The sequence below is a fragment of the Schistocerca americana genome, chromosome 2 (genome assembly GCF_021461395.2).
Source record: "Schistocerca americana isolate TAMUIC-IGC-003095 chromosome 2, iqSchAmer2.1, whole genome shotgun sequence".
NCBI classification, from domain to species: Eukaryota; Metazoa; Arthropoda; class Insecta; order Orthoptera; family Acrididae; genus Schistocerca; species Schistocerca americana.
In genome coordinates this window covers 789,908,588-789,928,538 of record NC_060120.1, presented here as the reverse complement: position 1 = coordinate 789,928,538, position 19,951 = coordinate 789,908,588, and the positions used below count along the sequence as shown (strand labels likewise).

The window sequence follows — 19,951 nt, the reverse complement described above, 5'->3', positions numbered from 1 at the left end:
TTTCTTATTTTACTGTATAATATTGGGGTTAGGTACCACTGTAGTGTTTGGTAAGGGCCTGAGAGCTGAACCTTTAACTCCAATAATAAATATAATAATAAGGTAGAGGTAACCAGTGGTAGCTCAGCATTGACCATGTACAGCATGCTTTGAAAGTCAAAGCAGAATTGGATGGTTCAGATTTTCTGTCTTTACATTATGCGTGACTGCCCCAAAGCAGCAATATACTGAGGCATCACACAGATATGAGACGAATTATTGGCTCTAATGTCAGTTAAACTGATCCAGATTTGCTGGGACACAGTAAACATTATAGCAGAAATCCACCAACAGCGTCGTTAAAAGTTTGTTATGACAGGAGAACATGATGGGAAAATTAGATGAAGTTTTTCAAATTTGTGTTACAGACCAGGAGGGTAACAGGAAAGTAACTTTGAACAAGGAAGTATGTCTGTGGTATCAAAGAGCACAGCAAAGCAGGGCTACAGGATTACTTGTTTTCTCATGGAGTGAGAGATATCTGTTTGTGGAGATATTGAGGTTTACTGTGATGTATTAGAGTTTATTGTGAAGAGGGATGATTAGAATTGAGTGTTTGATGAGGTATTACATGTGTTTACTGATATATTGAGCGGATGAAGTTTGAGAATTGTGTTTGTTATAGAGTTCTGCAAGGTTAATATGATTAAGAAGGTGGCAGTGGAAATGCTACAATTGTCCACTTTATTTTGTAAAGTTCTCATTACTGACATAGATCACAATAATCAGATAACAAGATACTAAAGATATAGATTAATGTAAAGAAATTGTGTGGTTTCTTGTTGGTGTCAGTGCTGAAAACCATGTAATATTGTTTTGTAAATACAGGCTGTATCGTAGCGTAATGTATGATAATTTTTCTGTTTTTTTTTTCTTGCTAGTTACCAGATGTGGCGATGTAATCATCTATGACAGGAGAAAGTGGGAGACAAGAATTTTAGTATGTTAATATTAAGTAGAAAGGCTTATGAGTTTATGCAGGCAGGGTACCTTTCATGAACCCCATTTATTTCCCGTGATGTGAGGTAATCACTAAAAATGACCACAAGTAAAGTGTGAAAATGAGAAAATATGGACTCAGTTGTTGAGAGAGAGTGTAGAAAACTGCTGGCGAAGTCAGACAAATAATGTAATACCCTTTAGTGAAAGTGGAATAAGAACCGTAAATAACTGTAAATAAACAGTGTATATTCCAGTAAAATTTGAGGGCGAATTTTTGTCGCTGAGGGGAGGAGATTATAAAAGTGCAAAATTACAGGAGAACTTGAAGCGGAAATCAGAGCCCATAAATGCAATGAGGCCACTGCCAGACAGCATGCTGGTCATTGAACTACGATATCGGCCACCGTGTCGTCTAGGGTACGACCACCGAAATCAGGTCACAAGCCTTGGCATTGGATGCAGCTGGCCATCACTCACCCTTGATCAGTACCCCTCAGCAGCAACAAGACTTCCATTACAATATTTAAGGTGTCAGTATCTTGGGCCAGGCTTGAAGAAGCCACTTCAGCACGTGTGACATCAGCATTGTTGACGCTCATTGCCGATTATGCCAGACAGCGGCCATTGCCCTGTTTCAGATGGTTCATAGTGGCCCACAAACACATCTATTCCAAGAATTCAGTGCCGAGAACCAGTAGTTAAACACTGGCTCAGCCTAGTACCTTATGTTCGGCACAACAGGGCCACACATGGTGCGTGCTATGTCAGCCAGGAGTCTTCGCCATAAACTCTGCTGCCATTGGGTCGTGAACGAAGGACCTCTTCCAGTCTGCCCAGCCCGGGCAGCCAACACCGCATCAGCAATACGTTGCTGCACTTCACTGTCAGCACAATTTTCGAGTCCAGCCTTTGAATACAGGCTATGCCGTGCCACGTCACACAACCAGGATGCCGCAGCCTGTTATAGAGACAGAAAATACTGCTGGCTGCCCTTGTCCTGCACAGCAACCACAGTGGGCCTCATGCGGCACTTGCATCACCATCACAGTCGCCGAGTCAGCGATCCGTGTCACGCTCCATTGAGTAAACAGCTTGCCTCTCTGTACCACTGGTCATTACTATGCCTGCCACTCTGTGTGGAATATTACGTGAAGAAGGAAATGCACTTCAATACCTGTACCAGCTGGATTGAATAATTAAAGACTTGTTCGTGTTCATGGTGGAATCAAGTTGACTGGTTGAATAAAGGACTATGTAAACGTCCACTGATGGTCTGGCTGCTGGTTTTACATGTGCCTCATCCCAAGCAAGAACTACTCATGTTTCACTCTATTTTCTCTGCAGCTGTCTGTCGCCCTCTACATTACCATTTTTGGATGTATTAGATTGAAATAAGGAAGAAGGGTTTTAAGGACACAGCGTTTGCTATGAGCCCACCCATACAAATTTATATTTGCAGGCGTCTAGCTCCACTGTCCTTAATAAACTGAGTTTACTCATTACTTTAGTACACAGGGCTGGTGTAGTGTCAAATGCTGAAAGCTTACAGAATGAACTCAGAAGAAATATTCCATAAGTGTAGGTATATAAAACATCAAATAAAGATAGCTCTGCAAGCAAAAATGCTAGACGAACCACAAGAAGAGCAAGAAGAAAGAGATATGAAATATTGTTTCAAAAATTGCAAGCATAATGAAGAAACATAAAGTGTTTGAGATCTTCCTTCAAGAAGCTTAGATGGCAATTCTTCTGGTATGAGTGAAGGATGATCCTACTTTCACAGAAGGGGTTATAAATGAAGCATCTTGTGAGCGTGGTAAAAGGTACATAGAAAAACTCATGCCTCACCACCAAAGTTTCTTTATGAGGATCTGGAACATATTTTCCCTGTGAAAAGAATTGCAGCTGCCAAGGCATTGAGTTTCTTTTAATTATGTTTAAAAGAAAAACTCTGTTTCCACTGTTTTGTACCTAGTGGTTTACAATATTTACAATATATGAGCATGTAATTGTCTGTTCTAAATCTCAGTAGGAGGGATGGAAGAGAGGGGGCAGAATCACAAAAAAAGTCTTAAGAAGAGAAACAGTGTCTAAAATACTGTATAGATATTTCTGCTAGTGAAGAAATTTAAACCAATGTGTCAGTTAACTTAGCTTTAGAGCTGATATAAAACGTAAGACAAAATGGGAAAAACTGGAGGTGATCGTATGGCGTTGTTGGCTGGGAGGTCCCATTTGGGGGAGTTTGGCCACCGTATTGCAAGTCCTTTTTAGGTGACGCCACATCGGTGACTTGCGAGTCAATGATGATGGACACACAACACCCAGTTCCCTGCCAGGAATCGAACACTGGTCCCCTGTGTGGTCGGCGTTAACGCTACCGCTACACTACGGAGGTGGTCACAAAATGGAAAAGTAATGGGAACTAGGCAAAAGCTGATCTTCAGATGTTCTGAATTTTTTGACACACGTGTTCTACAATTTAAAATGCCACTTTGTACTGCATCATTAACACAGAATTAACAAGAAATGAACAGAAGTTAATGCTGTAGTAAATGCATATACAAGACATATATATTCTTACTATTGACATCAAATTTGGAAGTTACTAAGTGATAAACTCATCTTTGTCATTACATGCTACAGTGATTTATATTTGTTTTTGTGAATTTGTTTTGCAGCCGATCGGGCAGCGAGTCACGTTCGAACTCTGCGTCCAGTAGATCTAGGTCTCGATCTCGCAGTCATTCTCACTCCAGCTCCAGCTCGAGCCACTCTGGCTCCAGCAGCTGTAGCTCCGGAACATCTACCCCTGCCACTGACAAGTCATGTTCACCACATAGGTGCGTCAGTATTGTGTAATGTTTGTTTGTGGGTGTTTGTTGTAATGTGTGTTTTCATCTTTCCTTGAAACTTACGAATTATTACTCACGTGTAAACCACATATCTATTTTTTATTTAATTTTAAGGTTTCCTGTCAAGTATGTATTTGAGCCTGATTGCTTTCTCTGGAAGTACTCTGTTGCTAAACATTGATGTCTTAACTTTGTTTTCTTATGCAGATTGTATTGTGTGCAATATTTTTGAAGCCATATTCTGTTTCTGATATTAGCAGCCATCATGGAGCACTACGTGGCAGTGGAAGAGTGTCTCTGCAGTCGACTGTGAGTGCAGCACATATGAACAATGTCAGCCCTGCTGTTCATACAGATGACCGCCGCCCTCTCGCCATCTGTGTTCGAAATCTTCCCACCCGCTCCAGTGGTATGTTTTATGAGTGGAAAAGTAAATTTGTTTTGTGGGTCTCTATGATTATGCTAGTAGGATGAAGTTAAAGGAAATGAGTTGCTATCCTCATCCATCCTCTGCTTGTGCTCAGTATGTAATTACCTATAAACTTCTTTGACCGAAGATGATTATTGCTAAATATGAATGCATTTGTGGGACAGGTTTCCATAGAAGTACTCATCAGCTTCTAGTTTCTTGTTTTGTGCAGCATGGTAATCACTACCACTGAATCGTTGTCTAGATATTATGTGGATGATAGGCAGTAGAAATCCCAGTTATAGACAAGTTTCAGTGTAAAAAAAAAAAAAAAAAAAAAAAAAAAAAAAAGAAAGAAAGAAAGAAAGAAACTCTACATTTAATGGCAACTGAGCACAGGCAAACTGTTGAGCTTTTGCCATAAACATATAGACAATTGCTTTGCGGTACCTATAGTGTTATTTGACGTATATTTCTTTTCGTCTTTCATTTTTTCTTTTCCATGTTTACTCCTAAATCTTTAATTATACACAGTTTTCCAGTAAAATTTGACACCAGCACTTAATTGAACATCGCCAGAGCTCCTGTTTTAGTCATAACACATTATTTATTTTAGTATTTTGGAATATAGGGTAATCTCATTTCCATTTTGTCTTTGCAGATACGAGTCTTAAGGATGGACTCTTCCACGAATACAAGAGGTACGGGAAAGTGACATCAGTTAAAGTTATTGGACAAGCTGGAGATCGCTACGCTATAGTTTGTTTCAAGAAACCTGATGATGCAGAGAAGGCACTGAAAGATTCTCATGATAAACAGTTCTTTGGGTGCAAGATAGAAGTTTCATTCTATCAAGGCTATGATGTAGATGAGAGTGAATCTAGGTTTGTCCTTCAAACTTATGCTAGATTCAGTATGTGTCTTTAGACATTTTGGTGATAGTTGATAACCCATTATTTTAGTTATTTGTGGCGTATTTCTTCCCTGAGATATTGTGAAATAATTTTTTCACAACTGCAGCTAATGATGTTCTCTTCTGAAATTGTATTTCAGACTGTATGAAGCTGAACAAGATGAATTTCATCCTAAAGCAACACGAACTTTATTCATTGGAAACCTGGAGAAAGACGTCACTTCATCTGAGCTTCGAAAACATTTTGAACAATTTGGAGAAATAATTGTGAGTTCAGATTGTATGTTGGGTAAATTGAGACAAACTGTGCATGAACTCGCATTTTAAAAATACAAGATTCATTCCTCAGAATAGTTCAATGCAGATTTTTCAGTTCTTGTATACATTGCATCAACCAATTGATTCATAACCATTCTTCAAAAGCAAGAGGGTGTGGTATCTGTTACAGTTTAAAGGAAACTTAAAGAAGAAATTGGCACTGAATTGCAAAGGGCGATAACAATAATTACTACTAAGAGAAATAATAAAGACTATTTAAAAGTAGAAAGACTCAAGTTTTAAAAGATATTTGTGGTGTTTGGGTTAGAGAAATGCATAGGTATTTGGAAACAAAGTGGGGAATTAATGCAATGCAGGAATAATAAGTAGGGCAGAGAGAGCATTGACAGAAGTAAATGTGAAATGACAGTTCTGAGAGAGAGAGAGAGAGAGAGAGAGAGAGAGAGAGAGAGAGAGAGAGAGGGGGAGGGGGGGGGGGGGGAGTGAGAGAGAGAGAGAGAGAGAGAGAGAGAGAGAGAGAGAGAGAGAGAGAGATTGGGAATAAAACACTTCAGCTCTAAGCATATTAAAAATTGTAATATTTCTACTCCTTTTAGAAGGTTGGGCTGCACCCATATTATTGCGTATCACTTTATTGTATTGCTTTATTCCATGAATATCAACGCTTTTTAACCTGTAAAGAACTTTTTTTTTAATCTCTCTCGCATTTTTCTTACCCCGCACCTGGCTAATTATGACAGCATGTACCCCCAGCCCCCTCCCTTCCAAGCCTCTCTCTCTCTCTCTCTCTCTCTCTCTCTCTCTCTCTCTCTCTCTCTCTCTAACACACACACACACACACACACACACACACACCAATTTTCTGCCCCCTGTTTTAGGAATGGGGTTGAACTGTATTGAGCTTTTTTAGTAGGTCTACTTATATTTTGTTGGCTTGATAGTCATGCATAATTATCTAGTACCACTATGCAATGATGGAAGGAAAAACTTGTTAAAACACTTTTCTGTTGTATGTTATAGTTTCCAACATGCAGACATTCATCTGTAAATGTACATAGTTGTGTTTTATTAGGTTTATAGCAACAAATACTTGTATTATTTTAACTAATGTCATTGGATTTGCTAGATGCAGTCTGGAGCTAGTACATTGTTGCATTATTATGAATCATGAATTAGTTATTGACGAACAAACATACAGTTACACTTAAAATCTATATAACAGATTTGAATTTACTCACAATGAGTATTTTGCTCTGGAAATTAATTTTCTCTGTCACATCCAACACTTTTGTTGGTCACTGCTTCATTATATTCGTGAACAAACTTATTTACTGCAATGGTTCAAAAGAAAACATTGTCATTTTAGTCTACTTCCACTTAGATGTGTGATTCACAAAAAGATTTTATTTTACAGGAAATTGATATTAAAAAGTCTGGCGTTGCAATACCATATGCCTTCTGTCAATTCACTGACATCAGTAGTGTTGTGAAGGCTATACGTGCTATGGATGGCGAACATATGGGCAACAACCGCATTAAATTGGGGTTTGGGAAATCTATGCCTACAACGTGTGTTTGGGTGGATGGCATCACAGGTAAACTCCAGTAGTTCCAATTTTTTAATGTTATAAATGTATAACACCAACTACAAAAACCTGGAGGAGACATGAAGATTCTGTTAGTATTTGCAGCTTACTTTCATAGTTGGTAGTAGTGTAACTTTTGAGTGTTGAACAAAGAAGTCCTGTGATAATGAATAATAAATTGTGTGATTGCTAACAGCAAAGGAATTGATATTTTAGTTACTCTTGTTTATATTTTATCAAGACTGATGTTAATGTTAATCACTACAGTGTATATTCTTATAATCATTGAAGAATCACAACTTCTTTATTCAACTGGTAGTGTAGTGCCTACGCTTCAGTACTTTTTTTTATATAACTTTTCAGTATGTATTTATAGTTCCTTACTACAGTGGCTGTTGAACTGGAGTCTGATATGACTGCTGCACATTAGTAAATCCGTGTAAAAGTAACAAAGGACCATTTTGCATTTAAGTCAGTGGACTTTGTTTGTCTCCACATCCGCCATTTTGTTATATCCTTTGTGTTACGTCTACTTCTTGTTGTTTTGAAACCTTATGTTTATTGAATTAATTCTTACTTTTGCTTTTCAGAGCATGTTTCTGAGAAGTACCTGAATATGCAGTTCAACCCTTATGGAACAATTCTGCATATTACATTGGATCGTGTAAGAGGCCAGGCTCTCATCTATTATGAGCAGGTACTTTGTTGATGAAATTGAAAGTATGATCTTCTATAATGTTCCTTAGTGAAGCTATAATGTTTTATATAAATAAAGAGCATGATGATTTCTGAAGAATTAAAAAATTGTAAAGCACACAAAAATTGACTAGAAACTTTTTTTTTTTAGTGGCAAATCTTACATTTTTAACGTTTAACAATACCAGAGAAGGAGTGTTACTACTCACCATATGAGTCGCGATAGACACAACAAAAAGATTCACACAATTTTAAGATTTATGTATTACAGTATTAGCAAATAAATGCACTTTTGGTGTTTGACAGAGGGAAAATTTTTTATCTTTTTAAATTCGTAACAGTTAAGTTTCTATTTAGTGACAGTGGAAATTTTTTTACTGCAGCTCGCCTCTGCTCAGGAAGCTGTCAGGGAAATGCGGGGCATTGGATTGCGGGGTCACAAGTTGCAAGTTGATTTTGCATCCAGGGAATGCCAGGAAGCTTTCTATGAACACTTGGAGAAGCAGGGGCATGCAGTGATCGGTGCAGAACGGCCATGGGAACACTACGAAAACAAGTAAGTAGTTTTAAGTATGTAGTTTTGTGTGTTTAGCTTCTTCAGACAAGTTGTTTTCGATGCTGTATCACACCGAAGGTGAATGAAATGGCTTTTAACAGCATATTCAGAAGTATCCTTTATATTCTATGCACAATACTAGTACCACCACCACCACCACCACCACCACCACCTCCATAGTCACTACTGAAACAACTGATATTGTTTGTATTGCTTATTTTTATGTTATGTTATGACTGCTATTATAGTCAGAAAACTCTCTCTTCTTCTCAACAGCCGTGAAATACCATCTGGACGTTTTGACGCTACTGTATCAACTCCTGGCTCCCGGTTTTCTCGGTATGAATCGTCCCAGCGAACGTCTAGGACATCACTGTATTCAAGATCCGGTTCGGGAAGTGGTAGTGGTAGCGGCAGTGGTACGCCAGCTACTCCACCTGCCCCAGCAGGTGTTAGTGGCACAAACAGCAGGCCTACATCAAGATCTCAGCGTTCCTCAGGAAATCAGCGGTACGAGCATTATGATACTGCTGACTACACTGACCGCCGACACAGGTGAGAAACAGTTTGGCCCAGTTGTGATTTTGTGGCGGAAGATTCAACGTGCTTGCTTTTCCTGGGTGGAAAATGGCTCTGCTTATTTAACTGGAGACTGCCTAGTGTCTTACTAAACAATGTTTCTCAAAATTATTTGGGCTTAAGCTGTTAACACCTGTGTCGTATGTTGGTTCTTATTAACATTTGCTTTTTGAACGTATATAAGTTTCAAAAGTAATGCTTTGCCAGCAAAAGAAAATGTGGCTATTTCAGTATGTTTTGGTAAAAATTAAAATAACTGTGAGCTGGATTTTATGATTTCTGCTCTGCCTTGATTTAGGATTAGCACTAATAGCATCTGCAGTGCACTATACTGTCTCTTGGCAAACATAAAATGAGCTGTGGTTTAGACTGCAGTAAGGATGGGCATTGATCATTTTTGCTTAATGCTCATTATTTTGGCTTTTCTGCATTCTATAAACAAGTGGCTGTACAGACTTCACTAATGAGTGAGTGTGAGAGAGAGAGAGAGAGAGAGAGAGAGAGAGAGAGAGAGAGAGAGAATATATATGTGTATGTATGTCTGTCCGTCCTCCCAGCATAGGGATTTTGATGTTTACTTTATTTGATGCCTTTCTGTGGTATAAATTAAAACCGTTTAAAGCAGTATTGCTTCCATTCTTTGTGGAATACTTTCAGAGATGTGACAGATCGATTGCTTTATGGTGATTGTTTCCATTTATCCACACAGTAGCAATGGGGACTACAGAAAAAATTTATGAGCACAATGTATAGCTCATTGCATTTATGGCTAATTTCTCCCATAGTTTTTCCTCCTGTTAACATCACTCATAAATCTTCGAAATACTAAATTCTATGGTGCCCCTGACTTGATAGTGATTGGTGAGTGAAGAAAGTCCTTCCAAGTCTCTGGCTGGTGGTACTCAGTTCGTTTGGCATGTACGGTGTCATAGTCTAAATTCTGTTTCGTGTATATGCTATTAGTTGGAATTATAAGAACGCTTCACAAGACCTTCATGATAAAACAGTGAAAAATCTATTTAAGGATACTAGTAACCGATTTCAAGTAAATAGAATTTAATGATCACCTCTTAATCATGTGAAGAATTAACAACAGTTAGTTCACTATTCTCAGTTTTTTCTTGGGTACCTTTATTGACACTCATTGCAAGTTAATCTAAAAGCAAATGTAAAAGCATGTTTTAATATTTACAATTTTATGAGAACTATTTAGACATATAGAGATTGTCCTTATTTACATGCAAATTAAACATTTTTGGAATGAGGCAATAAATCTTTCAATTGGAAAAGGCAATTACAGGATCTTATGTAGCTGCCAGATTGAAAGGAGCAAGGAAAGGGGAAAATGATGCTTTAATTTCAGTGGCAGTTGATTAATAGGTTTTAGTAAAATAGTACTGTTTAGTGGTGATTTTTTTGAATGAAGTACTGTTATATGGCCAAAATTAACCATGTCGTACACTGTATGAAGACAATGGAACACACATTAACTGAGCACCAATATATTATTGCGCAAGAACAAAAACTGTCATAGATAAAAAATCAATTTGAGCTGGAGGTACAAGTGGTATTCCTTAATGCTGTTGTGTATGATACACGTGAAGCTCCACTGATAAAATGATGCATTTCAAACAGCTGATTTTACTTTTTCAGAATTAAGTGACTTTTATTGCAGTATAATGTTGCCATTTCTTATATTGATAACTGCTTTTATTCAAGCACTGTACATACTAAGATGTGTTAAAAATAAATAAGAAGAATTCAAAGTGTGGTTGTAAGTAACCAGTCCAATTCGTTGCTGCAATGCTTAGACTGGCGGATGTGACCAACCTGGTGATGGTGATACCAGCCCTAGTAGTGACATTAAACTGCACATTGTACCTGTTCCTGAGCCATAGAAAATGATGCCCACTTTTAGATTTCTGGTGTAAATAAATCTTTTTGTGACACAATAACTGAAATATAAACTATGTCAGTATGTGAATTGTGAGATTCTCTTTCATTGTAACCTTAGCTTTGTGAACTGTTAATAATTTTATCGTTATTAGTGTTTAATTTTAAGCAATTAAGACATAAGTTTGCCATCCTATGTGCCACATAGAGGGCAACACCTTCAAATTTCTTCACAATTGTATCCCTCCACTCCTCTATGAATGCTGCCACATCTATTCTGTGCACCCTAGTGACTTACAGATGATGTACACGGCACCTGCAAATTACTGGTTACTCTGAAACTGCTGTGGTATCAATGCACTGTTTCATTTTACCTTATACATGTAATAGATAGTTACCATATTTTACAGACTATAAGAAGCACTTTCTATTTAAAAAAGTTGCCTATAAAATTCTGGTCCTTCTTATACCCAAAATTAATATCAAAATGTCCAATATGTGATTTAAAATTCCCAACAGTCCTAAAAATGGCCAAATATTCGATGCCATGGGAAACGTATCTCTGTCTGGCAACATTGGATTCAGATGGCATCAGCAGTGCACCAATGTGACAAACATGAGTTGCGGGGATTCGCAATCTTGCTAACACTGTCTCCCTCCCGCACCGTCAACACCAACACAGAACACTGTCTAGCCTGTGATGTGTCATTGCAGTTGACAGTGCCAGTGAACTTAAATTGAAAGTGATTAGTGTTATTGGTAACGGTACAATATTTTTGTTAGTGACTAGTTTCATAATGTAAAAATAAAAGATATTCATATGATGTGGGCTATAAATTGAAAGTAATAGCATAAGCAGAACAACATGGAAATTGAGCAGCGGAGTGGCATTTGTGCCCTTCACCAACAAAAAACACCATTCGTCATTGGCAGCTAGAGAGGCTAAAAGTGCAAATAGAGGACTGAATGCAAAATGGCAAAAACTAGAAGATGAAGTTTTGAAATGGATTCAGAGGCACCATCAAAATGGCATTGGAATTAATACAAAAATGATTCAAATACACACTTATAAACTAGCACTACAGTGGAACTTAACCGACGTTAAGGGTGGAGTTGGTTGGTGCTGCAGGTTTCTGAAGCATCATGGACGTAGCATGCAAACCATAACCAAAATATCTCAGAGAATGCCAAAAGAGTACTAAGAGAAAATATTATAATTCCATTGTTTTAGTATTCAACATTGAAAGAAAACTGGTGTGGAACTAAACCAAGTAGCAATTGTGGATGACACTCCTGGGACATTTGATGTGCCGAGTATCAGAACTCTTGCCACCAAATGTGATAAAACTGTAACTATAAAAGCAAGTGGACATAAAAAAATGCACTACACTGTTCTGGTACTTAACTTCATCCAATGATCACTTTTAAGTGCAAATTAGTGCCAAAAACTTTCTGAAATACCTCAGAGTGTTGTTGTTTACATACATGGCTGGTATGAAATTGTGGATTAACAGTGTGTGGGAGAGGAGGATAGGTGCTTTATTGGAGAAGAGATCCCTTCTTGTGCTTGATCACTTTAGTAGTCATTTGAAAAATTCTGTTAAAGGGAAATTGAAATGGGAAATACAGAGCTTGCTAGTATTTCGGGAGGACTTACTTCACAATTGCAATCTACAATGTCTCAATGAACAAGTATGAGAGAGGAATGGATCAGATGGATGATGGATGAAACCATCATGAATTCATGCTGAAGGGAGCTTTAAAACGACCTACAATCAAACAAGTGTATCAGTGGATAAAACGTCATGGTCTAGAGTTAGAGAAGACATTATTGTTAAATCTTTCAAGAAGCGCAGCTTAAGCAACGCTCTCGATGACAGAGAAAACTATCTTATATATATGAAGAGGACAACAATGATGATCGTGAAGAAGAAAGTCCAGATGACAATTTTCAGGGATTTTAAGGGTCAGTTTGGTTTTATAAACGAAGAATATTTTTTAGTTTGGCCTTGCCATCTAATATTAAAATTTTATTAAAAAAAAATTTTTTAAAAATTAAGGTGCATCTTACAGTCTGTAATGTCTTATAGTCTATAAAACACGGTAGGTACAATCACAGTTACCGTGCCTAACACACAAAACCAGTTATCATGTAAGAAAGTGTGCCATTGCGCTGCAATAAGTCATTTCTGTGCTTTCATTGTCATGTGTTTCTCCACTAGACAATATACCTAACCTCAATAAATGTTAGTATTTAATCTCATATATGATGGGATCCTACGCCATTAATTCAGTGCTTGTGGAATTTTGTGTGACTGCAGTCTGATGGTACTTAACAGGTATTTGTAACACTATGTATTCAGTTATTCTTTGTAAGTCTTGCAGTATTTTAGAGGGAAACGTAGAGGTATGCAATCTCGTTAAACTTGGCTTAACTTGTTACTGCAAAAATTACTGACTCATCTCTCCTCCTCCCACCTTCCCTCTGTCATAAACATTCAGGAACTATCTTGGGATGTTGAGCATGCTGCAACTGCACTGCTGAGGACCAGAAAATTTTGTTTGAAAACTGTGTAGAGACTTTAAAAATACAGAATGACATAAGCTAGAGTACTGTGGATAAAGGAAGTTTGTTGTAACTTCATGTGATCCTGATACTTTTTAATACTTGTAAATATTCTCTTTGTGATTATTGTTTGTATTGAAGCGGTACCACCACTTAGGATAGGGAAAGTTAGTTTTGTGCAATATTCTGAGCCAAGTTACAGCCGGGTGCGGGCCGAATTGCAGTGAGTTACGCATACCAACAGCTGCGAAGTAGAATAGGGGCCACAGGACTGTCGAGTTGCTGAAAGGGTGTATGTAGCGATTTTGCATGTCGCAAATCACAGGCAGAAGGGGCCCACTGGCCAACCTAGTGTGTTATGAGTACGTGATGAGAAGCAGCACGTATGGCAAAACAAAGGCACACAGCCGTGAATAAATAGTTCCGGGCTTATAACGAGATTTATTCAAGTGTGGCAGCTCTCCTGGATGGCAGGGCATACCACATCTCCAGCTACACGCAGCAGCAGATGGGACGCCAGTGTTACAGTCCACGGCGGGTTGCTGGTTCGACCCACTGAGGCTGACGTGGGGTCTGTAGCAAGCCAGCGGCGGGCCACTCCATGGCTCGCTACCTCGGGCAATCGTCCTGGCTTCCAATACATGCTGGAGGCATCCTGAAGAGAGGGCCGCAGATTCGGACTCCGGATAGCGGGTGCTTGTTGTTGCCATGACCTGAGCCACATCGACGAGAAGCACGCAGCTGGCCACCTGCGGCTCTCACCGAGCGGCGCAGAGTCAACAGCTGGCATCCTGACACCGCTGCAACTCTGCTGCTGTACAAGGCTGACACACAGCTGTGCATGCACGGTTCGCTGAGGCAGCCATTCCGCGCCAAGCCATTTTACAGACAGCGAAGTGTTGTCCTCAGCATTGCGGGACCCAGTGATGCAGATTGAGAGGAACAGGAGCACTGTAGTTGGAAACAATAAATCACTTGGAAAGCTTGGACGAGTTTTAATACGGTGCCTTCTACTTTTAAATAAAGTAAGTCCGATTTAATGCATGCATGGAGGTAGTACCATGGGTAAGCTAGCGCTACGATATGATTCTAGTAGTAGATTTCTTGCATCAACATCATGCGAAAATTGAGCTTGCAGCGGGTCAGGATGCATTGGATCTTCTCCACCTATGAGAATTTGGTAGTACTAGCAAGTTGTTTTGCGCGGGGAGTATTTGCAGAAGCGAAACATATAGAGCTCAAGTGGAGCGGAATTTTAATCAATGGAACCAAGTGTAACATAATAGGACCAACCTTCCACCTGCCAGCATCAATTTCAGGACACACACAATTGAATGTTACAGAGTCACAGCTTTACTGGCCCAAAGCCACTTTAGAGTTTTTGCCAAGGCAGAATCTGACCTTGTTAAATCAAACACTGGAGCCGTGCCTGTTGAGATCCGTAAACTAGTTCACTTTAGAGCAAGAGGGGCACATATCAACTGATCAGATTCTACAACATGTCGTTCAGTATAGAGAAAGGCAACGGCAAATAATGATCATTTTGAGCACCTCTGTGCCAAATGTCATCGCAGCCTTAACTTTGTTATGTGTTTTCTTTCTGATGAGGTGGATAGCTAATTCCAAGAGGGAACCAAGGGTATTCTAAGTTGTGGTGGATTGGATACAGAGGATGTGAGACGAGTAGGTAAGGGGTTGATGGAGCAGTGGTCGTCCAGTAAGGAATTTTTAAGTTTTGTCATGTTATGGTTCTAAGGGACACTAGACCACATTTAAGTTTTCTATTAGTAAAGAAATATGCCATAGCTAATCATAAAGGAAGGTTGTATACATGGAAGAATCCTGGAGATACTAAAAGGTATCAGATAGTTTATATAATGGTAAGACAGAGATTTAGGAACCAGGTTTTAAATTGTAAGACATTTCCAGGGGCAGATGTGGACTCTGACCACAATCTATTGGTTCGGAACTGTAGATTAAAACTGAAGAAACTGCAAAAAGGTGGGAATTTAAGGAGATGGGACCTGGATAAACTGACTAAACCAGAGATTGTACAGATTTTCAGGGAGAGCATAAGGGAACAATTGACAGGAATGGGGGAAAGAAATGCAGTAGAAGAAGAATGGGTAGCTCTGAGGGATGAAGTAGTGAAGGCAGCAGAGGATCAAGTAGGTAAAAAGACAAGGGCTAGTAGAAATCCTTGGGTAACAGAAGAAATATTGAATTTAATTGATGAAAGGAGAAAATATAAAAATGCAGTAAATGAAGCAGGCAAAAAGGAATACAAACGTCTCAAAAAAAATGAGATCAACAGGAAGTGCAAAATGGCTAAGCAAGGATGGCTAGAGGACAAATGTAAGGATGTAGAGGCTTATCTCACTAGGAGTAAGATAGATACTGCCTACAGGAAAATTAAAGAGACCTTTGGAGAGAAGAGAACCACTTGTATGAATATCAAGAGCTTTGATGGAAACCCAGTTCTAAGCAAAGAAGGGAAGGCGGAAAGGTGGAAGGAGTATACAGAGGGTTTATACAAGGGCGATGTACTTGAGGACAATATTATGGAAATGGAAGAGGATGTAGATGAAGACGAAATGGGAGATAAGATACTGCGTGAAGAGTTTGACAGAGCACTGAAAGACCTGAGTAGAAACAAGGCGCCGGGAGTAGACGACATTCCATTAGAATTACTGACGGCCTTGGGAGAGCCAGTCCTGACAAAACTCTACCATCTGGTGAGCAAGATGTATGAGACAGGCGAAATACCCTCAGACTTCAAGAAGAATATAATAATTCCAATCCCAAAGAAACTAGGTGTTGACAGATGTGAAAATTACGGAACTTCAGTTTAATAAGTCACAGCTGCAAAATACTAACGCGAATTCTTTACAGACGAATGGAAAAACTGGTAGAAGCCGACCTTGGGGAAGATCAGTTTGGATTCCGCAGAAATGTTGCAACACGTGAGGCAATACTGACCCTACGACTTATCTTAGAAAATAGATTAAGGAAAGGCAAACCTACGTTTCTAACATTTATAGACTTAGGGAAAGCTTTCGACAATGTTGACTGGAATACTCATTTTCAAATTCTAAAGATGGCAGGGGTAAAATACAGGGAGCGAAGGCCTATTACAATTTGTACAGAAACCAGATGGCAGTTATGAGTCGAGGGGCATGAAAGGGAAGCAGTGGTTGGGAAGCGAGTGCGACAGGGTTGTAGCCTCTCCCCAATGTTATTCAATCTGTAAATTGAGCAAGCAGTAAAGGAAACAAAAGTAAAATTTGGAGTAGGTATTAAAATTCATGGAGAAGAAATAAAAATTTTGAGGTTCGCCGATGACATTGTAATTCTGTCAGAGGCAGCAAAGGACTTGGAAGAGCAGTTGAACGGAATGGACAGTGTCTTGAAAGGAGGATATGAGATGAGCATTAACAAAAGCAAAACAAGGATAATGGAATGTAGTCGAATTAAATCGGGTGATGCTGAGGGAATTAGATTAGGAAATGAGACACTTAAAATAGTAAAGGAGTTTTGCTATTTAGGGAGTAAAATAACTGATGATGGTCGAAGTAGAGAGGATATAAAATGTAGACTGGCAATTGCAAGGAAATCGTTTCTGAAGAAGAGAAATTTGTTAACATCGAATATAGATTTAAGTGTCAGGAAGTCGTTTCTGAAAGTATTTGTATGGAGTGTAGCCATGTATAGAAGTGAAACATGGACGATAAATAGTTTGGACAAGAAGAGAATAGAAGCTTTCGAAATGTGGTGCTACAGAAGAATGCTGAAGATTAGATGGGTAGATCACGTAATTAATGAGGAGGTATTGAACAGAATTTGTGGCACGACTTGACGAGAAGAAGGGACCGGTTGGTAGGACATGTTCTGAGGCATCAAGGGATCACCAATTTAGCATTGGAGGGCAGCATGGAGGGTAAAATTCGTAGAGGGAGACCAAGAGATGAATACACTAAGCAGATTCAGAAGGATGTAGGCCGCAGTAAGTACTGGGAGATGAAGAAGTTTGCACAGGACAGAGTAGCATGGAGAGCTGCATCAAACCAGTCTCAGGACTGAAGACCTCAACAACAACAACGCCATATGTGCCAACCCAAACAAGTTAATAGCTAGTTAAGGGTCGACCCGGGGATGGGGTCTTTCCGAAGGGGGGAATAATGTAGAGGCACTACTGTTTAGGATAGGGAAAGTTAGTTTTGTGCAGTATTCTGAGCACAAGTTACAGTCAGGTGCGGGCTGGATTGCGGTGAGTTACGCATACCAACAGTTGCGACGTAGAATGGGGGCCACCGGGCCGTCAAATTGCTGAAAGGGTATACGTAGCAGTTTTGCATGTTGCAAATCACAGGCAGAAGGGGTCCACTGGCCAACGTAGCATGTTATGAGTATGTGACATGAAGCGGTGCGTATGGCAAAACAGAGGCACACAGCCATGTATAAATAGGTGCGAGTTTCTAACGAGATTCACTCAAGTGTGGCAGCTCTCCTGGACGGCAGGGCATTTCACACCACCATATACACGCAGCAGCAGTTGGGGTGCCAGTGTTCCATTCCATGGCGGGTCGGTGGTTCAACCGTCTGAGGCCGACACGGGGTCCATAGCCAGCCAGCGGCGGGACACTCCACGGCTCGCTACCATGGGCAGTCGTTCTGGCTTCCAACATACCGGAGGCATCTCGAGGCGAGGGTCGCAAATTCGGACCCCAGATCGCAGGCGCTTGTTGTCACTGCGACCTTAGCCATGCCGGCGAGAAGCACACAGCTGACCGCCTACAGCTCACACCCAGCGGCACTCAGTCGGAAGGGATGCAGACTGCTGTGTCAACTGCCGGCATCCTGACGATGCTGCAGCTCCGTTGCTGTCCAAGGGCGACACACAGCAGTGCGTGCACGGTTCACTGAGGCAGCCATTCAGCGCCAAGCCGTTTCGCAGACAGCGAAGTGGTGTCCTCAGCATTGCAGGACCCACTGTCACAAATCGAGAGGAACAGGGACACTGTATCCGGAAACAATAAATCACTTGGAAGGCTTGGATGAGTCTTAATACGGTGCCTTCTACCTCTTCATGCTACATTTGGTGTTGCTGTTACATTCGGTGGCAGAAGTTGCCACTACAGTATGTTTGTTTTCTTTGCCTTACTGTAATCATTCCACCCATTATCTACTACTGAAGGCAGTAAAAGCGGTTGTATTATCTTTTTGTAGCTTTTGTTCTTGGTGTAATTATCAGTATTGTATGTTAACTTCCATTAAAGGAAAACTTTCTTCACAGACAGCCATCTTATATTGTGCAGTAAATAAGTAAATCTACTTCTTTCTCATCCAGATAGTAATGATTGGTGAGTTGCAGGAAATAAAATAATAAAAAATGTAGCAATGAGTTGTTATCAATATTGGATCTTAGTGAAAAGTATGTGCTAAAGGACTTCCTGTGGTATACCAGCTTTAAAATTTTGAAAGAACTGACCTTGTCCAATGTAGTAATGCAAATATTGTGATGGAATCATTATCTTTGGTTTTTAAGAATGTTTCTGCACAACTAAGTGTAATGACCAACTTTGGGCACACAGAAGTTATCAAGGTAACAAATTTTACATATTTTTATTCAGTTTATCACTTAAAGATAACCTTATTGGCTAACTCTAGGCAAAAAATATACTTAAACAAAAAATATTCATTGTACCTTGAGATTGAAATAGTTTCCCCTTGACACCTCTTGTACTACTGTAGATAATGTCTACAATCAAAAATCCCGGATGGAATAATGACAATTTATGAAAAGGAACTTTGCCACTCACCATTTAGCAGAGATGCTGAGACGTGGCTAGGCACAACAGAGAGTCTGTTAGCAAGTACACTTTTGGCCAAAAAAGTCTTCTTCAGGAAAAAACAAACACACACACACACACACACACACACACACACACACACACACACGCACACACACACACATATGCACTCACGCAAACAAAACTCGCAGACAGATGACCACAGTCTCTGGCTGCTGAGCCCAGAGCTGGCCTGACGTGGGCTCAGCAGGCAGAGACTGGGCATATGTGCATGCGCGCTGTGTGTGTGTGTGTGTGTGTGTGTGTGTGTTTTCTGAGGAAGGTCATTTTGGCTGAAAACGTATTGCTAATAGTCTTTTTGTTGAGCCTATCTGCAACTCAGCATCTTGGCCACGTGGTGAGTACCAACTATCCTTTTCGTGATGTTGTAGGTAACATCTGGAACATAATTACATTATGTATTACACACCTCTAAATGGCCACCAAGTAACTATATAAACATTTTTTTTAAAATAAAAGTATGTAATAACTGTTTATATGACTTTACACATCATAGTGTTTTTCGTGAATGTGATGTGGAATACACAACTAACTAATGGCAACAGTATCCTCCGATCATCATTGTGCCTTTTTCTAGCTATACGAATAACAATAACATTTCTATTTCCGAAGATGTACCTTTCATAAGATATAGTACCCAAAGCTTTCTGTTTATTCTGTTTAAGAGATGAATGAGTGTACAAGTTCTGTCTTTAGTCCCAAATAACAATGTTATGCACAATGACACTGCACACCAGAGGCTTCATTTTCAAGTTTCTTGGTTTCTAC

General features: G+C 39.6%; 1 protein-coding gene across 1 annotated transcript in view; it reads left to right on the top strand.

Moving 5' to 3' along the window:
• The window catches only part of LOC124594435 (protein split ends-like), a 364,635-nt gene that overhangs the window by 275,171 nt on the left and 69,513 nt on the right, over window positions 1-19,951 (top strand). Inside the window, exons 6-13 of the mRNA XM_047132811.1 lie at window positions 3,663-3,824; window positions 4,094-4,245; window positions 4,907-5,129; window positions 5,299-5,425; window positions 6,852-7,032; window positions 7,614-7,720; window positions 8,103-8,275; window positions 8,552-8,830. Coding sequence (XP_046988767.1) covers window positions 3,663-3,824; window positions 4,094-4,245; window positions 4,907-5,129; window positions 5,299-5,425; window positions 6,852-7,032; window positions 7,614-7,720; window positions 8,103-8,275; window positions 8,552-8,830 — 1,404 coding nt within the window. The remainder of the gene's footprint in view (window positions 1-3,662; window positions 3,825-4,093; window positions 4,246-4,906; window positions 5,130-5,298; window positions 5,426-6,851; window positions 7,033-7,613; window positions 7,721-8,102; window positions 8,276-8,551; window positions 8,831-19,951) is intronic.